Here is a 27,607-nt window from a genome sequence, read left to right as displayed (position 1 = left end):
TGTTTCAATTCTCTCATAAGGACTCTCATTGCTGGGTGAAGCAGAAGTATAAGACTGAATAATATTTCAGTAAAATATTCTTTTGATTTATTTTTTAATGTATTTATACTTGTAGGGGACAATACACAAAATATTGGAAAACGCTATCCTTCCTGTCTGCTGTGCACAGCTTCAACCAGGATTCCAGTCTCTTACCTAACACTACCCTGGGTTACAATATCTATGAAAACTATTTCAGTGCACAAATGACTTCAGATGCTTTGTTGGACCTGCTTTCAGACGGGGAGGCCAATGTTCCCAACTACAGGTGTGGGAGGCAGAGAAACACAGTGGCCGTTCTTGAAGGGGCCAGTACCGACATCTCCATCCTCATTTCGAACATGTTGGGCATCTACAAAATCCCACAGGTATTTCTTTGCTGAGAAGACAATATTCAGTCATGGAAATGGAAATCCAAGAGCAGAGTTTTATCATGGGCATTGGGGATGAGGGATCAGGATTCCTAAAGGGAGAAAAGAGTTAGAGCAGACATCTTCCCTCCTGCCATCATCCTCATCCAGATCGAGGAACCTTTTTGGCTCCTTGGAACAGCAAAATACTGCTTTTAGGGAGCCAGTAGAAGAGAAGCAATGGATGAGCAGAGACGTAAAATCCTCACCCAAGGATCTACATTTCAGGGGCATTCAGTGGGGAGAGAATGGCTATTTGGGGGCTTTATGGGTCATAGAATAAATTCATTTTCTCTTTCAGATCAGCTACAGTTTTGTTTCCCAGACTTTGAGTGATAAAACACAGTCTTCTTTCTTCTACCCGATGCTCCCTGCTGAAGGACTCCAGTACCCAGGGATGGTCAAGCTGCTCCTCCATTTCAGGTGGACCTTGGTGGGTCTGCTTGCTCCAGACACAGACCAGGGAGAGAGGTTCATGAAGACCTTGACTTCCATGCTGATAAGGAAAGGCATTTGTCTGGTTATATCACAAGTGTTTTCCATAACTATCAGCAACTTGGTGATTAAGCCTGAGCCATATTCCAAGTGGAGACAAGTGAATGTCTTTCTTTATGGTGCAGAGACTAGTTCATTCCAGGTTGGCATATTGATTATACACCTAATGTTTAAAAACTTTAAGGAATCTGCTTCAGGAAAAGTCCTGATCACAACAGCCTGCTGGGATCTTACATGGGATTTCATGGAAAGTAATTTCTTTGCCTTCCAAAACATCCTTGGCTTTTTTTCCTTTCTTGTGCAGACAAATCAAATGGTGACCTATGAAGCTTTTAAGCAATTTCATTCCTCCATGAGACACTTTGTAGAGAAATCCTTTATGTGCTCCTACATCAAGGATGCCTTGTCTGTGAGAGTCTGGAGGCAGTGCCGGGAGAGAAGAACTGGAACTTCCACCCCAGGAAGAGATCAGACAGATCCTATCTGTTGACAGCTATTTCACTTACAACATCATCTGGGCTGTGGGGCTGGCCTTGCATTCAGCCTATTTCTCCAGATCCAAGAGGTCAGCTCCAAGGCTGAAGGCTTGGCAGGTATTTGGTCTCCACGGGGCACAACTCAATGCCAGACCGTAAGAGGGGAGGGGTCTGCATCCAGGTGGCCAAAAGAGTTTTCTGTCTGGAGTAAGCCAAAGGCTAGAAAGTGAAGGAGAAAACACATGACTGGACTGGCTGTACCTCCTTGAGTTTCCCTGAGTAGCTTCAGCCACTAACGGAGAGAAAAAATCCAAGTGAGGGTTGTTTCCCCTCACCCCCCTTCTCTACTAATAGAATTTTTGGCTATAAGGCCGGAAAATTGCTAGTCCAGAGATTCCAGCCTGGAAATAAAAAGAGGGGGAAAGGTAGTCAAGACTAACAACAAAGAGAAGAAAGACAGAAAGACAGAAAGAAAGACAGAAAGAGAGAAAGAAAAGGAAATAGTTGGGCTGGGTCACCAGGTTGAGCTACTGGCTTTTCTCCTGGCCTGAACAAAAGAGTTGCCAAAAGATTGATGACCCTGAAGAGGTTTTCTAGATTTGTTTCAAAATAAAAAAAAGAAGTTCCAAAGAAGAGCCAAGGAGTCACAAAAAGGATTTGGTTATATTGACCACCAGGAGACAACACGTGACCAATTTTATTTTTATCAGGAATCATCAGAGCTGCATAGCCAGTTCTTACGTTATGGGGTTCAAACCCTTTGGGGGGACTGAGCTCCTGGACCATTGCATTTTAGTTGACTACATGTAAGTCCTCAGAGCGAGAGACAAATGCAATGTTATGCATGGCACGGTGAGAGCTTACGGCAAGGTGGACTATATATACTATTCTGGTGAATTCTATATATCTTCCTGAAACACCTCGTGGAATAACCTCATAGAAGAAGATCTGGCTACATGTATCTGAGGGTTACCAGTAAGGATGCCGCTGATCACATACGGCATCCTGGTAGTGAATATAAGAGAAAGCCCCACATAGGATATGACGGATGATGATCACGTGCCATCAGGTTGCTTTGGACTCCTGGCGACCACATAGATAGATTTTCTCCATGAGGCTCTATCCCTCACCTGTCGTTTTGGTCTCCCAGCTGTGCATTTATCACCACTGGCACTGAGTCCCTCCACCTTGCCACGGGTCTTCCTCTTCTTCTCGTTCCTTCCGCTTACCCCAGCATCACAGCCTTTTCCAGACCGTCTTTGCATAATGTGTCCAATGTAGGATAATTTGAGCCTGGTCATTTGTGCCTCAAGTGAGAACTCTGGGTTGATTTGTTCAATGGCCCATGTAAAAAATAGAGGAATCCTCCCACCCCAAAAGGGCAGACAGAGATCATGTAAAACCCTTGTACACGGGGCATGGCATAATGTAACATCTGATTAGCTCTCTTGCTAAGAGAGGGTGGAGTATATATACCATTTTCATGGATTTTATATCTATAGCTATATTCTCTATCTCTACCTATATCTCTGTCCATGACACACCATTAAGATAGAAAAGGATTTGCTACCTGCTTTGACTAAAAAATTGACTTCTGATTTCCTTTCTAAACTTTCCCCTTTTCTCGTCTTTCCAGTTTCATACCTTCCTTCAAAACTCCAAGTTTTACAATAATTCCATTGATGGGGTATATTTGGATGAGAAGGGAGACCCAGCTGCTGACTTGGACATTGTGAACTGGCTGGTTTACACCAACAAGTCTGTCACCAGGATGAAATCTGGGCACCTAGAAAGACAGGGATCCCGAGGTTCTAAACTGGTGATCCTCCAGGACAATATTGCACACATGGAAAAGCTGAACAAGGTGGGGAACCTCTTTATTTCACTCTGTCTGTAACTCTCATGATGGGTAATTGTGGCTTTGAATGACTGTCAGTTTCACACCAGAACGTTTGCCTTTCTTCTCACCTTTCCTTGAGGAAGTCAGTGTATAAACTTAAGATCTAACTCTAAAACGTGAAACTTCAGAAGAGAAGAGAAGCTAGCAAGCAGCCTGAAGCTTCGTCATTTAGATGAGGCTGTGGATCCTTTCTTATTTTTCTCAAAATAAATTCATATTCTGGATGTTCTTCCTCTCTGCTCAGCCCCTGCCTCCTTCCAGGTGTGTGGAAAGCTGTCGTCCTGGATTCTGGAAGGTGGCTCAGGAAGGGAGGCCCATCTGCTGCTACGACTGTCATCCTTGTGCAGAAGGAACCATCTCCACCATGGAAGGTGGGTGACCGGAGGAAAGGGGCAGACTTTCGGAAAAAAATGTATGTCCAGGCATTTTCCATGAAATGGGCTTTTGAAAATAATTTCTAGAGATGCCTCTTTTCTCGTTCATAGTTTCTAAAGTAAAATGCATACTTTTATTTAATTATTAAGTCTAATTTCTTCATGGGGACCAGTTTTACAGTTGCAATACAATACAGTTTAAATATTATAATGTATTCATTTATTCATACTATCAGTGCATTATTATGGTTGGTCGCACAGTCATCCAGATGTTTAGACTGGATTTGGCATTTTGATCCACCTACTGAGTCCTTCCCAAGGACCTGGGTTAGGCAGATGTTGTTGTTTGATGATGGTAAAGGTATCGTTGCAGGATATTAGCTGTTCCAAGTAAAGCTGCCTTTTGCAATTGACTGATGGTGGTTTTGTCAATGCTGATGGTCTTCAAGTGGTGCTCCAGTTGTTTTGGGATTGCACCCAAGGCACCTATTACTATTGGTACTACCTTTGCTTTCGTTTGCCATAGTCATTCTACTTCTATTTGCAGGTCTTTGTATGTTGTGATTTTCTCCAGTTCTTTCTCTTCTGTTTTGCTGTCTCCAGGTATTGCAATGTCCACTATCCAGACTTTTTTGTCTCGCTTATCAACAATTGTTAAGTCTGGGGTGTTGTGTCGTAGATGCTTGTCTGTTTGAATTCTAAAGTCCCAGAGCACTTTAGCTTCTTCATTTTCTATGACTTTGGCTGTCTGGTGGTCCCACCAGTTCTTGCTTGCAGGCAAATGGTATTTCTTGCAGATATTCCAATGCACCATTGTTGTTACTTTGTCATACCATTGTTTGTAGTCAGTCGGTGCGATCTTCTTGCAGCAGCTAACGAGGTGGTCCACTGTCTCTTCAGCTTCTTTGCAGAGGCGGCATTTGCCATCTGTTGCTGTCTTCTCAGTTCTGGCTTTCTATGTATTTGTTCTTAAGGCTTGGGGTCATGCAGCCCGAATTAGCTCCTGTCTCTTTCTTCAACTTTCCTGCTCGTAGCCATTACCAGGTCTTCTTGTTATCTGCTTTGCCTGCTCATTTTTGGTGTGTGCATGTGTGTACTGGCCATGCAAATGGCCTTGCCATTCCTCTTTTCTATTCTTCATTTGGTCTTTCTTGTAGGCCAGTTTGGTCTCTTCAGTATTCAGTAAGCCTTCATGGTGTACTAGGTTCAGTGTATCTTCTTCGCTGTCCTTCAGATATTCTTCCAATGCCCTTTTTTCCTCTTCAACTGTCTGGTGTACTTGTAACATCCCATGCCCTCTTGTGCTCCTTGGTAAGTAAAGTCTGTCAATGTCGCTGCATGGATGAAGGGCATGATTCATTGCCATTATTTTCCTGGTTTTCCTATCCAGGGCTTCTAGTTCTGCTTGAGTCCAGTCCATTGTTCCAGCTGTGTATCTATTGTTATGCCATTAAATTTTAGGTCCTATTCTTCATTTCACAGTGAGTAAGAAATTACCCAGAGGCACAATATTAAAGGATATTGGATTAGCCAGTATTTGGCATGAGCAGAGAGAACATCTCTCGCTCTTCACCTTCTGCACACACCTTCCATTGCTAAGACTGGTATTCATCTACTCTCTCTGAAAAGCAAGAATGTACAGGGCTCCAGGGCATAACGAGATGGAGTAGGTCTCTGGAAAAGAATGCAGTGAGTCTTCCTGCAGTTGTCCAAATCTGGATGGAACCATTCCAAGAGGCAGCTGAAGTTCATGATTTCAGATTTCATAGAATCATGGAGTCACAGGATTGGAAGGGACCTTAGGAGTCATCCAGTCCAACCCCTGCCTGGTCCCATTTTCTCAGAAGCTCAAAGACAGGCAAATGTTTAGGCAGCGTCCAGAGCCCAACAACCCCTTGCTGGCAACTCACATTATCTACTCTGCTTTATTTGGCTTTACGATAGTGACTGGTAATTAACCTTTTGAGCTGGGAATGAGGGGAGCGAATGCTAGAAGTCTTGATTTAGTGGTATACATTTTTGTTAATGATTTGTCTGGGTTTGCTTTTGCGTATGATTGTTATTTTAGTAGGTATTGTAGTTAAGCTCTGAGCTAGGGTTAGGCTATTAGGAGTTGAGAACAGGAGGATAATGGAGAAGAGAACACAGAGAAGAAGGCTGAAAGAGACAGCAGCCAAGTAGAAGTACTGATAATCAAAAGGAAATTGGAATTGAGGCCAACCTGGCTGGTTTATGCCTGGTCCTGAGCTTAGTGGAGAAGGTTCGACAACAAGGAAGTTGGTGCCAGTGGACCTAGGAACTGAAGACTTGGCAATGGTAGTTTTAGCAATTTTAATCAGGATATTTAGCTCCAATATGAAGGCTTGTCAGAGAACACTCAAAGTCCCAGGCTACACCAAGAGTTGTAGAATTTGTTGTCAGGAGATTTCAGGTTTCCATCTAGGTCAGTGTCAAGAGGGCAGGGTGGCATACTGTGTGAGTGTCTACCCTTCAAGGTAGATCAAATTAGGTATCCAATGTCATGTAGGTCAGTGCTTCTTTTATTGTAAAGCTATAATTGCAGAATGTATTTATTTATTTAATTTCTATAGCATTTTGCAGGTCTGAATGCACTTCCCTCCTTGCTCCCTTTATCTTCATGAGAAGGGAGGGTCTCGTCTGAGGCATTTACTTAGAGGAAGAAAGAGGGGACCTTGAGTGGGCTTGGTGGCAGAACCTGGCCTCAAAGACCACCAGCCAATCACAGAGAGATGCAAGGACGGGACTTGCATCTTGGAATCAACTGAAATTGGGGCCCTATAATGCAGTGGAACTTGCTGGAGCTGCTGGATGCATGTTAGAAAACCTGGATGAATAGGACCAGGTAGTCTCAACTTCTGGACTTTCTCGGTGGACTTTTGTGGAGAAGGACTGGATACTGACCATCATTCTCTGCAAGCCTCCTCTGAAAACACCCATTGAAGGAGACTCCACCACCTCTTCTGGTAATTTAGTCATAGGGTTGTGCATGCTTTGGATTCAATCTCCAAAAAGTCGTTTGGTGTATGTGAAAGTACAAAAGTAGGCAACACCTTAGAATAGTCACAGCTCTTTCTGAGAATAGGTTGCAGTGATTCATCTTTATCTTTGGCAAATCGTGTTCTAGTTTATTCTACTTAAGACTCTCCAGAGTTTGCTACATGGGAAATACATTATCTGATACCGAACATCCTGCATCTTCATTCTTACTGCTTACCTCCCTATATTCATTCCTTACTAATTTTATGCAAATAGTAGTTTCAATAAAAGACAAAAGAACCAGCTTTAAGGTAGACATTACTCTTGCTTTTTCAGATGCAGAAAAATGCACCACTTGTCCAGAAGATCAGTATCCATATATCAGTCAAGAACATTGTGCTCCCAAGATTAAAACCTTCCTATACTATAAAGACTACTTGGGGAGAATCCTAATTTCCGTTGCCTTGTTCCTGTCCTTATCAACAGCCTTTGTCTTGGGAATCTTCATTAAATTCCAAGACACTCCAATCGTCAAAGCCAACAACAGGGACCTCTCCTACATCCTCCTTGTCTCCCTCTTGCTTTCCTTCTTCACCTCCTTCCTCTTCATTGGCCAACCGAGGAGAGCCACCTGCCTTCTCCGACAGACAACCTTTAGCATCATCTTCTCAGTTGCCATTTCTTCTGTCTTGGCCAAAACGATCATGGTGGTGCTGGTCTTCTTGGCCACAAAACCAGGGAGTAAAGTACAGAGATGGCTGGGGAAGAGCTTGGCCAACTCTATTGTTCTTTCCTGCTCTGGTCTTCAAGTTGTCATTTGCAGCAGTTGGCTTGGCACTTCTCCCCCATTTCCTGACTTTGACCTGCATTCTCAGCCTGGAGAGATCACCCTACAATGCAATGAAGGATCCGTCACCATGTTTTACTCTGCTCTTGGCAACATGGGCTTCCTGGCTGCCGTCTGCTTCCTGGTGGCTTTCCTGGCTAGGAACCTCCCTGGGACCTTCAACGAAGCCAAGCTGATCACCTTCAGCATGCTGGTCTTCTGCAGTGTTTGGGTGTCCTTTGTGCCCACTTATCTGAGCACCAAAGGGAAGTACATGGTGGCTGTGCAGATCACCTCCATCTTGGCCTCCAGTGCTGGGCTGCTGGGCTGCATCTTTTTCCCCAAATGCTACATTATTATTTTGAGGCCAGACCTCAATACTAAGGAGCAACTAATCATGACAGCTAAAAGAGAAAATGATTCTAATAAGTGCTTCTGATGTCATCAGCAGCAGAAGAACCCTTTGTCTTCCCCTTGTTCTTTCCCCTGTCCCCATTCTATGGTTTGGATCTCATCACGAAATCCTCAGGTTTTTTTTTTTAATCTTGTATGCTTTTCTTCCTAATTGAAAGACATCTAAAATTGTTTTAATTCCTTTGTTTTCCTAGCCATTACTAAGCATTTTAGTAATTAAATATTGAGTTTAATTATAAAATGATGACAGATTGATAATAGGTACAGTAAATAGACAGATGGACTTCTCAAGAACTTAAAATCCTGTTTACCATTTCATGAACTTTCTTTTCATGTTGATGTTTTAGTCATGATCCAGCACAGTTACCTGAGGTTCTAAATTGGCTTTAAGTATCACATAATCCAGGAAGTCCCTATGAACTGTGAATGGGAAGGGTTGAGGTCAAACTCTACAGGAAAATAAACCAAGGACAAGGACTCTTAGATCCAGGTGGAGCATTCTTCCACTCCATTTCTTCCTATTCATTCTCTTCATGGGACAATCACTGTACATGTATTTCTGTACAGCTGTCTTCCTGTTGATAGGAATGCAGAAGGTATTCTGGAGGTAGTGCAGTAGTACCTCTACAAAGTTCTGAAGAACTTCTTAGTCACTGGCAGGTTCCCAAATATGTGGGATGATCTGCTAATGGTTAGAAAAGTGAGCCCCAAAAATGCATGTTAAAAAGTTGCAGGCATGTCAAAAAAAAGTGGGGTGATGATGCCCCCTCTGCCATCTGGAGTCTGCTAGAACAACTTTGTTGCATTCTTGATTAGGGCCAAAAGCCAGCAACATAAAGCGTCGTAGAACACTAGAGTCTCCAAACGGTAGCACAATACTGCAATGAATCATTCATTTGTTTAACAGTTGTGAGAGGAAAAATGCTAGTGGCTTGAAACCTATTTTAATATAGAAATATGTTGCTTAATCACATTTAATAATAAAGCAAGGGCTAGCTTGGAGATGACCTTTGGGGCAATGACAGGAAATAAAACTTGCAAAACTAGAGCAAACTGTTAAATAAGCAAACTTGCTGATGGGGACAGACGTGACAGGGACAAAGGGAGCAGGAAAGTGTGGTGAAATTAGCTCTGGGAACGTTATGAAAATCCTAAGAGTCATGATTGTGGTTTGCGGTTTTAAAGGATAAAAAGGATTGCAATTTGGGGGTCTGGACCCACATGGTCAAGCTGTCTCAGTGACGGCTTGCTCCTGTCGGTCCACATTGCAATGTGTATCTAAGTAAGCACCTTGTATGTTATCGATTGCACTTTACTTTCTTGCTGAACTAACTTTTAATAAAGCTCTTAGAAGAACTTAGAACTTTGAGGTGACTTGTTTTATGGTGTGTCTGTCTCCCGTGTTTACTGAGGTTTTTTCCCTGACACAGTATCTGTAGTTCACCCCAGTCCTCATTAATTGAGCAAACAGGGTGTGTACTGCACATTCTCTTGTCCATTTACTCGCTTAGTTAACAGTGAGGGAAGAAATACAACCCAGAAATTGCTGAGCTGTTGAGAAGCCTGAGCTCCTAGCCATTTTCCCAACCCAGTCGAGCAAAGAAACCAGAAGCTAGAACGGAACTGGGAGATGAGCAACAGAGCAGTGTGAGATTTGGGGAAAAGACAGCAGCAAAATGTAGAAGAAACAGTGCTGTAACTTAAGAGCAAACTTTGGAAATAGAAAACCAATACAGGAATAGAAATGCATAGGGTCACGTACATTAAGTCCCCAGAGCTCTGTGGCCCAAAGGCCCATGACCACTCCGTCTTGTCAGAGTTGAGCGTGAGCCTGTTACTCCCCATCCAGGCCTGCCCAGCCCTCAGATACTGGGGGAAGAATGTTCCAGAGCTTGGGGGCTAAGCACCTGGAGCTCCCAGCTTGGCCCTACCCTAATGAACCCTTAAAGCTTGACTCTTCCCCAGGCCTTGGGCTAGAGTGGATGGGGGACCTGCTCGAGGACCAAACGGTAGCTGTGGCCAGGATGCCCTTTGCATAAAATCATGTAGCACACCACTTGTGTCCACACCTTGTCCAGGAGGCCCTTAAGACAGTCACACATGCTTTGTTCATTTCATGTTGGACTATTATAATGCACTTTACATCAGGCTGCTCTTGAAGATCACTCAAAAGCTACATTTGGTCCAGAATGCAGCAGTACAAGCCATTATGGGTATATCATGGTATGATCACACAACACTTCTGCTTCCTGAGTTGCACAGGTTACCAGTAGGCTTCCTGGTGCAATTCATGGGGACAGTTAGCACCGACAAAGCCCTTCAGGGCACAGGGCCTGGTAATTTGAGGGACCATCTGCCTTCTTTAGTTTCTGTCTGTCCTATACAATTGGACACAGTTGGCGTGCTTCAGGTCGCATTGACTAAACAGTGTTACCTGATGGGACCGAGAAAGTGGGGCCTCTCTCTCGCAGTCCCTGTCCTCTGAAATTACATTCCCACCATCACTGAGTTTTGTATGGCTCCCACATGAACCCTTAAAACCTGGCTCTTCCCCAAACCTTGGGCTATGGTGGATGGGAGGCCCCTTGTGAGAAGTTTGTGTTCTTTTTCTGGATGTTGCTTTTGTATGATTTTGGATTACTTGGTTATAATTGTGTCATGTCCTGCCCAGAGTCATGATGGAGTCAGGAGGCCTATTGATTGAACAAATAAAGCAATGGTCATGCATTCTAACAACGAACTTTGTTAGAGACTATGCTTAGCTGCTGCTGCCATTGCAGGTCCACAGCTTGCTAAGAAACACTGTTGCCCATGGACAGCAAGAGCTCAGACCGAAGGCTCAGCAGCTTCTGCAGTAGGATTCAGATTGAATGCCAGAATTGTTGAAGGAGCCACTGGACAAAAGGTAAGCTCTTGCAAAGATTGAGGATTGCCAGTCCAAGCTAGCCTGAATCTCCATCTTGGGTAGACCAGCCCCAAAATGGCATTAAGGAGGAACCTGAAATCTGCAATCAAGAATATAGATTGTGCTTAATCATGAGATCTGATTCAGGACTCAAGGTAAAGATTGAAGAGACAAGAGGCTGGTAGAACCTCCCCCTGCTTAGTTCCTCACTGAGTTTAAACACACTTTGTAAATTGGCCCAATTTGGTGTGGAATCTGCTAGCATCTCAGGGTCGATGGCTTTGGAGCAACCAACACTGAATTTTGCTTTAGGTGAGAAAGTACCTGTGCTGCCTATATGCATTTATCTGAAAATAACTATTAAAAATCCTATTAGCAAGCACTTAGTATTTGTATTTTGCTTGGTGTTTGCTTCATTTCCCAGGATTCAGGAACATTCCTGAACACACCCATTTTCTGCCCTTTCTCTAATTGGCCCCTTTTAGCAATCTCAGACACAGGACAGGAAGCCCTTTCTTTCTTTGCTGTCTAATAAACTGAAGAGTAAGAATTGGAAAAACCCAGTCACAGCATGAGATGAGTCCGTTCTCTCCAGCAATAAGGACATCCTTCACATGTGTCCGTACTTAATCACAATGATGCCTAAAGGTCCACTCTCTCATGCTTAATTCATGAGTTCACACACATGAGTGTAAGAAGCAGAGTTTACGTCTCAACTCAGCCACACACATTTTGGCAGTTGCTCCCACTTGTCCCCCATCCTGATCAGAACTACTCCAAAGCATGGGAATATATGGAGGTAAGTTCAAGATGAAGGATCATGTCTCTAGTCCTAGACAAGATTCAGGACTAGCTTTGGAGAAGGTCCCTGCAGGACTAAGAAACCGGTCATGCCCTCTCGGTCCTGGCTCTTTTGAAAGAGTTTCAGCAGAAACAGTTGGCCCAAACTTATCAGCCTCCCTCCTTGAGTCATAGTAAGAGTTGCATCAGTAGTTCTCCAGCTGGTCCCAGCACATGGGCTCTCCAAGAGTTGACAATTTCACAAAGGTGATGCTTCTCCTCATAATTATTAGAATGACAGTGATTTCTTTGTTGCCTTCCAGCCAAATCTCAAGGGTTTCTCTTTCCCCTGTGGAAATTAGTCCTGAAATAAACAACAGACTCAGGAGCAACATGTAGTAATATCTGCCATCAGAAAAGTTGGGTGCGTGAATATATCTTGTGCCCCTGGGAAGCTGGACTGAGCTTTGCAGCCAGCAGGAGCTGTGCTGCTGTGTTGACCTTTGCTCTCTCATGGGAAAGTCCTTGCTGGGCTGAACCTGCACTAGAAAACCCACTGAAATTCAATCCTGTTCCAAAAGACTTTGGGCTTCTCCTAAGGCAGCTGATATAATCCATCAGATCAGAAATGGTCCTGCTGCTCCTGCTTCTCATGATGCTCTTCCTGTTGCCACAGGCTACCTGCAGGATGCTCAGTGCCAAGTGTCTCCTGACTATGGGGAGGGATGGAGTCGACCCATTCAATCATTACAGGCCAGGAGACTACCTCATTAGTGGAGTCTTCTCTGCAACCAATATGGCTCACATTCAGCCATATAGTTTCAACGTGAGTCCCTCTACAAATTTTGATGGGTGAGTCATTCCATAGACGATGGAGTTCCATCACGGTTGCACCTTTTATCTGACATCACTGATAAATTACTATTTTGTGCATAAATCAACCTCGGGTGTGAAACTAGCTTTCTTTTTAAAACCCAATTATTTACTAAATTATTGGTGAGCCAAACCTTTCAGCAGAGAGTGACTCGTTGTGCAATGACTGTATACTTTTCGATTTCTATATGTTTCAATTTTGTAAGTTTGCTCTTAAGTTACAGCAAGGTTTCTTTGTGGTTCTTCATTCTGTCACTCTCCTTTCCCCAAATCTTACACTGCTCTGTTGCTTATCCCCCACCTCCTGTCTAGCTTTGGAGAAAACTCTTGGAGAGCTTTCTTTGCTCAGCTGGCCTGGGAAGGTCCGTAAGAGATCAGGCTTCTCAATAGCTCAGCAGTTTCTGGGTTATATTTCCCCCCCCCCCTTTTAACTCAGCAAACAAATAGACAAGAGAATTGCGCAGTGTGGCACACGCCCTGTTTGTTCAATTAACCCATTGCCTGGGATTATCCAATACACTCAGCTAACTTAATACGCAATACGCAAGCTAACTTAAGGGGCCAGCTCCATCCCATACACTAAGCAACACAAAAATGAGGTAAGGTTCACCCAGACAAAGCTTAGCAAGTTGTCTGAATGCCATTTGAGAAACACAGACAAAGCAAGATAAAAACACAGTGTGAAATAGATACACAAGGTTGATAGGAAAGATGGGCAAGATGGCATCCAGCCACTTCATAAAATGCATATACAAATATGCAAAAACACGTCCCACAAAGGACCCCGGGAACAATGATTATTCTCAGGGAATTCAAATCAAGGGAGCAGGCAGGAACGTCAAGAAACGTGGAAGAGATCAAAGCCATTCCCTTGAGGGAAAAGAAGAGGAACGAGTGGTTCACCTCATTCTTCATGCAGTGTCTCTTCTGTTCTCTCTCATACAGACACACTCCCACACAACCCATTCATACGTTCAGCAATAAATTGCAAACTTCCCAAGCAGTGCCTGAACTGCTAGACAGAGGTCTCATAAGAGCCAGGAAGCATTTTTTGAGTAGGGCACAATCCTTGATGTACAGATTGTCTGGGGTGCTTCAGTTCTGGTTTAATTCAGTGAAAGCAAAGGAGATGCAGAGATCTCCAGTTAGGCAGAGACACTTAATTCAGCAATATTACTTTTCTTCAGTGCAGAATGTTGACATAACGCTCATATATTTTAAGGGAAGGAGATGTGATGTACTGGAAAATTCTATCCTTCCTTTTTGCCATTCAGGAGATCAACAAAGATTCCCACCTCTTACCCAACATCACTCTGGGATACAACCTCCATGACAACTTTCGAGACAGAAGAATGACCTTAGATGCTCTGTTGGACCTGGTTTCCACTGGAGAGGCCAATGTTCCCAACTACACCTGTGGAAGGAAGAAAAACATGCTGGTTCTCCTGGAAGAGGCTGACTCTGACATATCCATCCACATTCCAGCCACATTGGGCATCTACAAAATACCACAGGTATGGGAGTGGACGGGTGGCTCAGAGTTTTCCCCAGATAAGACTTTTTCTCAGAAATGTCTCACAAATGCTGGTATTTGTGGATTAACATTCCTGAACTCAAGATATCGACCAATTGATTGATTGACTGATGATGAGCCATCAAGTTGTTCTAGACTTCTAGTGACCATATCAATAGATTTTCTCCATGACAATCTATTCCTAACCTGATCTTTCAGGTCTTCCAACAGTGCATTGATTGATCAGTTCATTGATGCTGTAACTGAGGCCATCCACTTTCCTGCTGGTCGTCCACTTCTTCTCATTCCTTCCATCCACCTTTCCCAGCAGTAGAGCACTCAGGAGACTGGTGGGAAGAGGTGCAATATCTGAGCAGAGTGAGCCGAGAACCAGTGTTTCACTAAGAGAACTTCCTTGAAAACCAAGGTCCTCTCTTTCATACTAACAACCACGATGTTGACCCTAATTGTCAGGCTGCCCTAAGGGCTAAAAGAGCTAGAACAGGATCTTATTGTGCACCAGAAATCAGTGCCCCTAATAACTGACAGCCTCTGAGTGAGTGGCTATAGTGCAATAATGTAGAATTTATTCTTGGCCAAATCTCAAATGATCCATGCTGACATGCACTCTCACCTCTCATAAGAGGCGGCTTGTATTTCCTCTGATTTTTAGCCCTCATAATCTCCATGGATGAGATGCTTGTTTACATTCTCTGCATTTCTGCTGTCCCATTAAGTCCAGCAAGTTAAGTTGGAATCATCCAGCCATTCTCTGAGCTGGAATGCTACTATTTCAGTACCTTATAGTTTGGCACTGTTCTCCTCTTTTTCTTTCTTTTCAGATCAGCTACACTTTTACTTCACCATCCGTGAGTGATAAAACTCAGTTGCCTTTTGTCTACCGGACCATCCCCAAAGAAGGTGCCCAGTACTTGGGGATTGTTAAATTGCTCCAACACTTTCGGTGGACATTCACTGGGATCTTTGCTGCAGCCACTGATAATGGAGAACATTTCATTAGGACCTTCACTCCTGTGCTGACACAGAATGGCATTTGTGTTGTTTTTGCACAAACCACATTACTGAATATTAAGAATTTCAAATATCTGGTTTCTGTTTTCCACAAGTGGAGACAAATCAACGCATTTGTTTACTATGCAGAGTTTACATCTTTCTTAGAGGGAGTACTTGTGACAGATTATGTATTTAACTTGTTAAGAAAACCTATTCTAGGGAAAGTCTGGATCACAACAGCTTTGTGGGACCTCACTATGCAGTTATCATACAGTGATTTCCCTTTCAGATATACCCAAAGTATTTTTTCTTTCCTTATCCAGACAAAGAAAAGGGCTAAATATGATGATTTTAAATATTTCTACTTTCTTATGGAGCAACTCACTCTTAAACATTTTCACTGTTCATATGCAAAGCCTGCCTTGTCTGTGAAAGGCTGGACAAGGTGTTCAGAGAAAGAGAACTCGGAGACTCTACCTCAACAGGAGATTCAGAGGATCTTCTCTCTAGACAACTCCTTAACTTACAATGCCATCCGGACTGTGGCTTATGCCTTAAATGCAGCCCATTCATCCCGATCCCAGAGGACAATAACGGGGAGAAAAGACAGGTTGGAAGTTCAAAAGCTCCAGCCCTGGCAGGTAGTCCCTTTCCCTTTCCATGTATAGGGGTGAAATGTATATGTGTTGAACCTGACAAAATATTTAGCAGTTCCAGAATCCATTATTTGCATCTCTCTCTGAGAAATGCCACATGCATTGCAGCTAATATAGTTTATGATGCTTGGTGATTTTCTTTTCTTAGTTTCAAGAATTTGATATTTGAGGAAAAGAATACATATACCTCTCCCATCATATTTCCTACATTACCACTATATTTAATTGCATCATTTTAATGGTGCCCAACAGGTCCCAGAATCAATAAGCCAGCCATGCAAATAAGACCAAGCTCACTTGTGGGATTTTCCTTCACATAAGAAGGAACTACAGATTGATTACATCTATTGACATTTGCTCCCCAAATTCTGAAGGCAAAGAAATGCATTCAGAATGAAACCATTTCTCCTGTATGCAAATCTACTCAAAGGGATCCTACACCATCTGAGATTCCAATGTGGTATTTCCAGGACTAAGGTAAGAAAAGTGATACCATGTCTTCCACCTTGTTCCATCTTCTCTCTGTAGCTTCACCTCTTCCTGAAAAAAACCCAGGTCTACAATAACACCATGGAAGGAATGTATTTGGATGAAAATGGAGATTTGATGGCTGACTTTGACATTGTGAGCTGGGTGTTGTTTCCTAATAGGTCAGCCAACAGAGTGAAGTTTGGGACTTTAGCAAGAGAAGAATCTGCAGGAGTCAAATTCACCATCAGTAAGGAAGCCATTGTGTGGCCCCAATGGATCAACCAGGTGGGGAAAAAGATCTCCCATTTCTTTATGTTTTAACATCTCTCTGGGTGTCTTCTCCCTTCTCAAACTATGTATTAGACTGACTGCCTTCAAATGCAGGCTTTGGACTTGTGTTCTTTTAATGCAGCACCTGGAAAATGGACAAGATGTTTTGCAGAGTTTAGAAGGTTTCCGTCCCAGGAACACAGGGGAAAATAACATGGGGGTGGAGGGAAATGGAGGCAGGCTTTAAGAGGAGGGGAGTAGTAAGGACATTCACTTACTGCCTTCTAATATGTGCTTTAAACTTTGATTGATTAATGATGGATGATTCTGTGCCATCAAGTCAGTGTCAACTTTTACTGACCATATAGATAATTTTCTCCATGTCCCTAACATGGTCCTTCAAGTCTTCCAACAGTGTACTCACTACCACTGAAACTGTATTCATCTACCTTGTTGCTGGTTGTCCTCTTCTCTTTCCTTCCACCTTTCCCAGCATTAGAGCCTTCTCCAGAGAGCTGGATCTTCACAAGATCACCTCACAGCACTTTTTGATGTCACAGCACTCTTTACATCCATAGACGCAGAACTAGTGAAAGAATCCATGGGAGCAGTACTACACAACAAACACGACCTAACCAAATACACTAAGATCGAAATACCCAGAATCATGGACCTCCTCAACCTCTGCCTCAGTACCTATTTTCGGTTTGATGGACAAATATACCAACAAATCAGAGGAACATCCATGGGAGGATCAGGACTCATTGCTGAGATTGTAATGCAGCGTCTAGAAACTATAGTACTTCCACACATACAACCAAAAGTATGGATCCAGTGTGTAGACAACACTTTCGCCAATATGAAAAAGGAACTAGAGAAGACACATGAAACAATCAACAACATCTTCGAAGGCATAACATTTACAAGGGAAGAAGAAAACAACCACACAGTATCCTTCCTGTTTATCCACATCAGCAGAGGAAATGATGGCAAATTAGAAATATAAGTCTATCAAAACACCACCCACCCTAACCAAGTGCTCCATTACCAAACTAACAATCCAACCTCCCTCAAGAGGAGCTGTGTAAGAACCTTATTCAGATGAGCACAAATGCACTGCAACAACCCAGAGCAACAGAAAAAGGAAACAGACCACCTACACAACGAAATGGATACCCACGCAACTTTATCAAAAGTTGCCTGACCGCTCAACCCATTATAGCACAACCAACACAAGCTATGAAAAGGATGACACTGCCATACATTAGAAACATCTTAGAAACAACCAACAGACTGTTACAACCACATGACATCTCTGTAGTGCCTGCACTATTCTGATCCTTTGAATCTCTTTCCCAAGGCCTTCATGGTGCTCGACCAAGTGTTGGTCTTCAGTGTATTGGTTGACTGCTAGTTCCTTTACTGTGAATAGTTGATCCTAAAAGGCAGAATTTATCCACCCTTCGATATCTTCATTATCAGTTCTAAGGCTGGTTGCTCTATCTGTTGTCATTAGTTTGGTCGCCTTTCTATTTAATTCTAGTATTGTTTTTTCACATGCTCCTTGACATTTATTACTAGCGGTGCAGAGTAATGTCATCTCCCATAGTGCAGGTTATTGATATTTCTTCCCCCAATTTTAAAATCACACTCATCTTCTTCCAATCCAGCTTCTCTCAATGTATAGGTTGAATAAACAAGGGGAGAGGATGCAGCCTTTTCTCACTCCTATGCCAACCTGGAACCAGTCTGTTTCTCCAAGTTCTCTCTGTACTGTGGCTTCCTGACCTGTACAGAAGTTTCTCATGAGGACAATGAGATGTTCTGGGATTCCCATTTTTCTGAGTGTATTCCACACCTTGATGTGACTGACACAACTGAAGGCCTTTCTACAATCGATGAAGCACATGCTAACTTCTTTTTGATATTCTTCGGCTTTCTCAATTCTCCAGCATGCATCAGCAATAATGAAGTTAGATTAGTATTTCTTCAATTCTGCACCAACCATAGGCAAGGTGTTTTCTAGAATCTAAAAAGAAAGTTTTCTCTCCCAAAGACACAGGGAGAAACAACATGGGAGTAGAGGGAAATGGAAGCAGGATTTAAGAGGAGGGGAGAAGTAAAGCCATGTGTTTATAAATGTTCATTGGACGTGTACAGTTTCAACAAGTTGAAGCTGTGGCCAGACATTTGGTAAAACAAAGAATTCCAGAATTTCCATTTCTCCTCAGGATCATAATGATGTGGCTGTTCCAGAGTTTGTCTGACAATTTTCCAAAAGTCGGTCCTCCAAATGGGAAGCAGGTGGTGCTGTTCCAAACATAGGCCACCCCCCAAATAGGGCTTCTTTGTCAGAATACCATCTCTGGACTATCACAAACGCTTTTCAGGTTCAAGAGTTACTTTCGAGAAAACTATTGGACTGGCCATGGAACGGCCAGCGTAACGTGATCCAGAGGAGGAATGAACATTCCAGAGTTTTCCAGAACATTCCATTTCTGGAAGGGTCAATTTTGCACGTGCCTCTTTTGTTGACCCCCTTCCAACTCTGTGTCTCATTTGGCAGCCGATCGGTTGTGCAGATGGTTCTCAATACCCATTCTCTCCCCTTTCAGCCCTTGCCTCACTCCCAGTGTGTGGAGGCTTGTCAGCCCGGATACTTCAAGGTGGTCCAGGAGAGAAAACCACGTTGCTGCTATGACTGCATCCCCTGTGCAGAAGGGAGCATTTCCACTCGAGAAGGTGGGTGAGAAGAGTCAAGGCAGTCCTTGGGAAGGCGAGGAAGTGAGACAGCATTCACCATTCTATCTTTCACCAAACAGATGATAGCAAACTGAAGGTGCTGAAACTCCAGAAGTTCTTAGAGGAAATTCTCTCTGAATTTAATCATAATTTGAGATAGAGATCGCCTTGGACACACTCATGGATAATCTATACTGTGTGAGAGACAGGGGAAATATAATGTGACCCTTGTGGTAATCTTGGATCTCTTGATAGCTTTTGATCATATGAGTCAGGTTATCTTGTTGGAGCCCTTGACGTTCTGGGGGTGAAAATATTGCTCCTGTCTTTTTCAGTACTCTTAAAACATGGCTTGAGGATAACTCTGCTCAACTCCTTGACAGTGATCTTATGGGGGTGGGCTCCACAAAGTTCCACCTCGTCTCCCATATTATTTAACATGATAGAGTCATTATATGTCTTTCTCTAACCACACAACTGGATGTCGAGAGTCCAAAGGTATTCTTGGCATGACAAGACGAGATGTGGGAGAACTAGCTGAAGGGGAATTGGTACAAGGCCGCGTTCCTGACAATATTGGAGGAGAAACCTGCACAGTCCTTTGAGGAAGGTTTCATTAGAGCAAAAGCTCAGGTGAAGCATCTTTCAAAGCTACTTCAAAAAGCAACCTGCCTGCACCCAGTAACAGCAACCGCTCTGGGTAAGGAAGCACTTACTTCCCGTCTCCTGTCTTAGCAGGCACTTCCAAAACATAGAAGAAGCTTCTATGCGTATGCAGAAGCCTGGTAGCTGGCCAGAAGCTTCTTTCAGCTTTGTGAAATGCCAGTGAAGGGATCTGAAGGGCTTTCTTGCATTCAGTCGCTTCACCAGGGCAAGAGCAGCATGTTGCTTCTGAAGCATGAAGTTCTTCATTGAGCTGAATGAAGCTTCTCACATAGGATCTAGTCTATTGTCTCAGGATCCTCCCAGTTTCAAATCTGGACACTCTCTCCACGGTATCCAAGCAGTAAGCAAGTAGAATTGTTTTTTAGCTTCAAGACCAGTCATGTGGTTTCAACTATAAATTCTGTATTTTCTGGGGCAAGGTCCAGTCTGTAGAATAAACTGCTACTGCAGAAGAACCTCTCTTTACTTTGGTTATTACAGAGGAAGTCAAAATAAATGTGTTTTGGCCTTTTCTTTTTTCTTTCCTTTTTGAATCAATAACCATTGGGGTTTGGTGGGATAGACAATATACTGACTAAATGAATCCATAAATAGTTGAGCAGTATTGTTACTGCATTGCTATTCTCAAACTAGTGAGCCGTGAGTCAAATTAAAATGAGTTTTGGGGAAACAGAAAAGCACAACCTTGTCAGATTGACGAGTCCTAGTCCACAGGAGACCTTCCCAAATGACATAGAGTAGATGGTTGTCCTTCTCACCTTTTGCTCCCAACAGTCCTCCAGAGATAGAAAAAGGCAGGAGAGAAACCAAGACCTTTTGGCAAACAAAGCATGTCTCCCCTCAAACTCTGCCCCTTCTTCACCCAGCTACGTTTTCTCCCTTTATCAACTTCGGCTACTTACTCGTGCAGACGAGCACACACACACACATGTACACTCATAACTCTTTTTCTCCTCCCCCACCACCATCCCCACAGACACACAGAGTGTTAGCTTTGGGTTTTCTGAGTTCAAAATATAACTCCCATCCTATAAACTATAACTCCCAGTCTATACATTTATGGAAGATGCTACACTTATCTTTGCAGATGCAGACCACTGCACCAGATGTCCACCAGATCAGCATCGGAACAAGAACCGAGATCAATGTATCCCCAAAATTGTCACCTTCTTGTCCTATCAAGAGAATTTGGGGATCGTCCTTACTTCCTTTGCCCTATTCCTAATCTTAACCTCAGGCTTTGTCTTGGGAATCTTCAGTAAATATCAAGAAACTCCCATTGTCAAGGCTAACAATCGGGACCTCTCCTATGTCCTCCTGGTCTCCCTGCTGCTTTCTTTCTTCACCTCCTTCCTCTTCATTGGCCGGCCAAGGAGAGCCACCTGTCTTCTTCGACAAACCGTCTTCAGCATCATCTTTTCAGTTGCTGTCTCTTCTGTCTTGGCCAAAACAATCACGGTGGTGCTCGCCTTCCTAGCTACAAAGCCAGGGAACCGAGCGAGGAGATGGCTGGGGAAAGGCTTGGCCAATTCCATCATCCTTTCCTGTTCCAGCATCCAGGTCATCCTTTGTTCCATCTGGTTAGGAGCCTTTCCCCCATTCCCTGATTCTGACATGCATTCACAGCCTGGAGAGATCATTCTGCAGTGCAACGAAGGCTCCGCTCTCATGTTTTACATTGCTCTCACCTACATGGGTTTGCTAGCTGCCGTCTGCTTCACAGTGGCTTTCTTGGCTAGGAACCTGCCTGGGGCCTTCAACGAAGCCAAGCTGATCACCTTTAGCATGCTGGTCTTCTGCAGCGTTTGGGTGTCCTTTGTGCCCACCTACCTGAGCACCAAGGGCAAGTACACGGTGGCCGTGCAGGTCTTCTCCATCTTCGCTTCCAGCGCTGGCCTGCTGTGCTGCATCTTCATCCCCAAGTGCTACATCATTGTGCTTAGACCAGAACTGAATACAAAGGACCAACTGATACTTAAAAGTGAAATAGGAAAGTGATTCTCATGAAACTTCCTGGCAGTATAATTCTCACCCAGTGTTTTAGATCATTAATTATTTTACGGGAATAGACTGTTTCTCAAGGTCTTCTCTAAGGGATCTCATTGTGCTAAAGCCTAATTTCCAACTCTTTATGAATCAATGTCTTGTAGAAAACAATGCTGCAATATATAAGCTGTGTTTTAGTATGAGCTAAAAGGAAATTCTCTATCCTATCATTATGCATGGTACTTTTTACTAAACGGGCCTAGCAAACTGAACCTAGTTTCCTCTGGTGTTATAATCATATGTGGGAATGACTTTGGGAGACAAGGGGGAAGAGATGCTGCCTAGGGAACAATCAGATAAAGTGGGGAGAAGCCCAAAGCTCCATAATGGACACAGAAAGGTACTTTCAGGCTTGCAAGATTCTGTTAATGTAGCCTCATAATAAAGTAGAATTAGCTCATCTTGTCGGGCTTCCTGTCTGGTCTACGTGGGAAGGTTAACAGGTACACTGTATCACTTTCAGCCACAGCTCCTGGCATTGGAGACTCATCAGCTGACTGCTCCTTTCAATACTTTCCATTCCACAGTGCTCACAGCAACATGGGGCATCTTCTGCTCAGAGAAGGACTGCACTGAAAGTATCGAGAGAGCCTCAGAGAATGACGTCTTTCCCCACGGCCTTACACTATTCACACAACATGTTGCAATACAGCTGGGAATTCTATTCCTCAGTGGATTACAAAAATGTAGACTAGCACAAAGGTATCTTGAAAAAACACTCTCACTACTACAGTTCTCCTCACTAATCCATTTTGTAGTCAGGGACATCCACAAAGAAGTTCAAATAATCAAGACGGCAGTCATAACCACATGATCCAAGCCCTGTCTCTTTCATATATTGTTCAATGTCAGTATGACAATATACCAAAAGGAAGGGGTTTGATCACAGTTACAATCACCATCTTGACTTTGATATTCCCCCATGGACACCCTTAATTGTAGTATGGTCAGGAATGTGCATTTTCAATGACTTGGTCTTGTGGTGCCTTGCAGAAACTGTGGGAGAAACAAGCCAAAATCTTGGCTTGTTTCCCCCATCCATGGGAGGAGATGGGGGACTTTCACCCAAAAACACAAACAAACTAGGCCAAAGTTATCAGCCTCCCTCCTTGACACACTGAAAGAGTTACATCAGCTGTTCTCCAACTGGGTCCCAGCCTATGGCCTCCCATAGAATGAAGGATTTTGTAGAGCTCATCCTGCTCCTTGTAATTATTAGAATGACAGTGATTTACTTTTCTGCATGCAAAATCTCAGGGGAATTTTTCCCTCCAGAAATTACCCTTGAGATATAAGCAACAGGAGCAAGAGCAACATCTTGAAATATCTGCCATGAGAAAAGTTGGGGACATAAATGTGTCTTATGCCTCTGAAAAGTTAGCTTGAGCTTCACAGCCAGCAGGAGTTCTTGTCTCCCTCAAGTCTCCCTCACTTGGGAGGTTCTTGCTAATGTGTGTTTGAAAAGCTGCTGAAATTGAAAAGCCACAAAGTCAGACCACAAATGGTCCTACTTCTTCTGCTTCTGATGTTGCTGATCCTGTTGCCCCAGGCAGTCTATGGGATGCCCAGTGCCAAATGCCTCTTGATTTTGTAGAGGGATGAAGTAGACCTGCTCAATCATTACAACCCAGGAGACCATCTCATCACTGGAGTCTTGTCTGCAATAAACACTCCTAATATTAAGCCATAAAATTTCAGGTTGATTCCTACTACAAATGTTTATGAGTAAGTTATAGAGTGTACAATGATGTTACTGTTACTCTACACTGATTTAAAGACCTACCACGATTCCCCTAATGTCTACCTCTAGGTGTCTTTGTTATGATACTTTTAGTAAATTATTATGTTGCTTTTCAGGAAAAATTGGGCACTTTTTACATTTTATAGGTCTGGATGCAAAGAACCATTCTTGAAATCACTTCAGGTTAATTGTATAATATAGCAGAACAAACTCAGTAGATAAAATACAAGCAAGCTTTAATTCTCAGCACCCTTGTACCAAACTGATCCCTACCTGTACAATCTGTTTTGATTGTTCAAGGTGATCAGCCTGGCAGGTCATGGTCATGGTTTCAACCAGTCCATCAAAGAGAAGGACAAGAAAGAGCTGGACAGACCAGATGAGAGAAAATGCTGGCTTCCTTCCTTTCCTACAAGACAGTTCTGTATCTTTCAGAAGGACAGTATCTGCAAACCTTAGGACATCAACAGCCACCTGTGTTTCCTCCAGAGGTTCTGCCCAGATGTTCAGTCATGGCTTTCCTCAATAGTCCACCAATTCCCCCAAATTCCTCACTGCCAGATCAACAGCTACCTGTTGCTTTTCAGATGTAGGCAAGGGCACTAGGTTAGGGTGAGAATGGAGCCCAGCAAAAGTGGGGTGCAAATGTATGCTGGGAGTATTGTTATTGGGGCATGGTGAGGTGTAGCACTGATGTTAGTGCAATGCTGTTTTTATTTTTTTATGCTGTATTGCTTTTGCTGTGAACCACCCAGGATTATTGTACATAAGATGGGTGGCCATCTAAGTCAAATAAATAAATAAAATTTAGTTCCACTGATACCAAGGGGTTAGAGTCCAGACATCCCTGCAGCTGTCCAGGTGAGGTTTCATCCATTCATCCATGCTTCCACCAAGCCATATATAGTAGTTCATCTCCTTCTCTATTATCTCCTGATCAACAGCTCCCTAGCTTCTTCTCAAGAGCCTCTGCTGCACCATTCTTCTTCCAGATCTCAGCCTCTTTTCCTTCTCATCCCAACACTAGCGAGGAATCTGCCTGGGGTCTTCAATGAAGCCAAGCTGATCACCTTCAGCATGCTTATCTTCTGCAGCGTTTGGAATTCCTTTGTGCCCACTTACCTGAGCACCAAGAGGAAGTATATGGTGGTCATGCAGGTCTTCTCCATCTTGGTTTCCAGTGCTGGCCTGCTGAGATGTATCTTCATCCCCAAATGCTACTTTATTTTACTACGTCCAGATCTGAATACAAAGGAGAAGCTAATATTGAAAAATGAAATAGGAAACTGATTCTAATGCAATTTTCTTGGCAGTATAATTCCCACCCAGTGTTTTAGATCATTAATTATTTTTCAGGGAAAATACTATTTCTCAGGCTGCTTTTCTAAGTGATTACATAGAGAGGATTTCCTTACCCAAAAGCTGAACAATTTCTATTTATTTATATCTCTGTGTGTGATAGGAGAAAAGTATCCAGCACTATTCAATTATTTATGACATTTATATTCTGCTCCACTCAGAAGGACTTTCAGCAGCTCACAACAATAGCCATACCCAATCACAATATAAGAACAAAATATAATTAAAACACACACACACACACACACAAGAATACTTGGCATCAGGCCCCAAAAGGTATCTGGGAAAGTTCTGTCTTCAACTTTTTCTGGAAGGCAGATAATGTTGGAGATAAAGAAACCTCCAACGGAAGGCCCATTTAGAAGACTGGCCCCATCACTGAAAAACAGCACTTCCAGGCTTCAGCCCCCCCTGACCTTCCAAAATTGGAAACAACCAACTGCTTCTCCCAGCACAACCAAAGTTATTGGATTTTTTCCTAGTGGCCCTGTAGATAACCTGGTGCCAAGCCATAAAAGCCTCTAAAGGTTAAAATCACTTTAAATTGCACCTGTCAGCACAGGCCCTGTAAGACAGGTGTAATAAGCCATGTCTTTTTAAGAGCTGAAGGACAATGGATCTGTCCCAGATTACTGAGGGCCCAACATGTATTGGAGGTCACACACTTGTTGTTGTTGTTTAGTCGTTAAGTCGTGTCCGACTCTCCGTGACCCCATGAACCATACTGCGCCAGGCCTTCCGGTCCTTCACTGCCTCCCTGAGTTTGCTCAGTTTCATGCTCATTGCTTCAGTGATGCTATCTAACCATCTCATCCTCTGCCGTCCTCTTCTCCTTTTGCCTTCAATCTTTCCCAGCATCAGGGTCTTCTCCAAGGAGATCTCTCTTCGCATTAGGTGACCAAAGTATCTGAGCTTGAGCTTCATTATCGATCCTTCCAATGAGCAATCAGGGTTGATTTCCTTTAAGATTGACTGGTTTGACCTCCTAGCAGTCCAGGGGACTCTCAAGAGTCTTCTCCAGCACCACAGTTCAAAGGCATCAATTCTTCGGCGCTCCGCCTTCTTTATGGTCCAGCTCTCACAGCCATACATTACTATTGGAAAAACCATAGCTTTGACTATGCGGATCTTTGTCGGCAAGGTGACGTCTCTGCTTTTTAATATGCTATCTAGGCTTGCCATGGCTTTCCTCCCAAGGAGCAAGCGTCTTTTAATTTCATGGCTGCAGTCTCCGTCTGCGGTGATCTTGGAGCCCAAATAAATGAAGTCTGTTACTGCTTCCATTTCTACCCCTTCTATTTGCCAGGAATTGATGGGTCCAGATGCCATGATCTTAGTTTTTTTAATGTTGAGTTTCAGGCCAGCTTTTGCACTCTCCTCTTTCACCCTCATCAAGAGGCTCTTTAGTTCTTCACTTTCTGCCATTAGGGTGGTATCATCCGCATATCTGAGGTTGTTGATGATTCTCCCTGCAATCTTAATTCCGGCTTGTGATTCTTCCAGCCTGGCATTTCTCATGATATACTCTGCATATAGGTTAAATAAGCAGGGTGACAGTATACAGCCTTGTCGTACACCTTTCCCTATTTTGAACCAATCGGTTGTTCCATGACTGGTTCTAACTGTTGCTTCTTGGCCTGCGTACAGATTTCTCAGGAGACAGGTAAGGTGGTCTGGTACTCCCATCTCTTTAAGAATTTGCCACAGTTTGTTGTGATCCACACAATCAAAGGCTTTTGCATAGTCAATGAAGCAGAAGTAGATATTTTTCTGGAACTCTCGTGCTTTCTCCATGATCCAGCGAATGTTGGCGATTTGATCTCTAGTTCCTCTGCCGAAACCCAGCTTGTACATCCGGTAGTTCTCGGTTCATGTATTGCTGAAGCCTAGCTTGTAGGATTTTGAGCATAACCTTGCTAGCATGTGAAATGAGTGCAATTGTGCGATAGTTTGAGCATTCTTTGGCATTGCCCTTCTTTGGAATTGGAACGTAAACTGACCTTTTCCAATCCCGTGGCCACTGTTGCGTTTTCCAAACTTGCTGGCATATTGAGTGCAGCACTTTAACACCATCGTCTTTTAGTATTTTAAATAACTCAGCTGGAATACTGTCATCTCCACTAGCTTTGTTGTTAGCAATACTTCCTAAGGCCCACTTGACTTCACTCTCTAGGATGTCTGGCTCAAGGTCAGCGATCACACCAGCGTGGACATCAGGGACATTAAGATCTTTCTTGTATAGTTCTTCTGTGTATTCTTGCCACCTCTTCTTAATCTCTTCTGCTTCTGTTAGGTCCCTGCCTTTTTTGTCCTTTATCATGCCCATCTTTGCACTAAACGTTCCTTTCATATCTCCAATTTTCTTGAAGAGATCTCTAGTCTTCCCCATTCTATTGTTTTCCTCAATTTCTTTGCATTGTTCATTTAAGAAGACTTTCTTATCTCTCCTTGCTATTCTCTGGAAATCTGCATTCAGTTGCTTATATCTTTCCCTTTCACCCTTGCTTTTTGCATTCCTTCTTTCCACAGCTATTTGTAAAGCCTCATCAGACAGCCATTTTACTTTCTTGCATTTCTTTTTCTTTGGGATGGTTTTAGTTGCTGCCTCCTGTACAATGTTACGGACCTCCGTCCATAGTT

General features: G+C 43.3%; 1 protein-coding gene across 1 annotated transcript; it reads left to right on the top strand.

The window, feature by feature from the left end:
- The first annotated feature begins 245 nt into the window (after positions 1 to 245).
- Positions 246 to 21,819, top strand: LOC112543018 (vomeronasal type-2 receptor 26-like). Its single transcript, XM_088151212.1, has 9 exons — positions 246 to 407; positions 1,249 to 1,353; positions 3,057 to 3,284; positions 12,293 to 12,468; positions 13,712 to 14,003; positions 14,845 to 15,186; positions 16,201 to 16,428; positions 19,029 to 19,155; positions 20,909 to 21,819. Exons 1-9 carry the CDS (start codon positions 246 to 248, stop codon positions 21,817 to 21,819), a joined length of 2,571 nt encoding a protein of 856 aa, XP_088007338.1.
- The last annotated feature ends 5,788 nt before the right edge of the window (positions 21,820 to 27,607 follow it).

Source organism: Python bivittatus, unplaced genomic scaffold (genome assembly GCF_059951505.1).
Source record: "Python bivittatus isolate LINGU-HERP-01145 unplaced genomic scaffold, Pbiv_v1 ctg000650_np1212, whole genome shotgun sequence".
Taxonomy (NCBI): Eukaryota; Metazoa; Chordata; class Lepidosauria; order Squamata; family Pythonidae; genus Python; species Python bivittatus.
The sequence above is the reverse complement of the archived record's forward strand: the minus strand, read 5'-3'. Positions and strand labels throughout refer to the sequence as shown.

What these genes read in the sequence shown, in the direction of transcription:
- LOC112543018 (XM_088151212.1), top strand. Translation starts at nt 246, where the DNA reads ATGACTTCAGATGCTTTGTTGGACCTGCTTTCAGACGGGGAGGCCAAT. An exon ending in GCATCTACAAAATCCCACAG is followed by an intron (nt 408 to 1,248) that starts GTATTTCTTTGC and finishes TTTCTTGTGCAG; the next exon opens with ACAAATCAAATGGTGACCTA. An exon ending in CCCTCTACAAATTTTGATGG is followed by an intron (nt 12,469 to 13,711) that starts GTGAGTCATTCC and finishes ATATATTTTAAG; the next exon opens with GGAAGGAGATGTGATGTACT.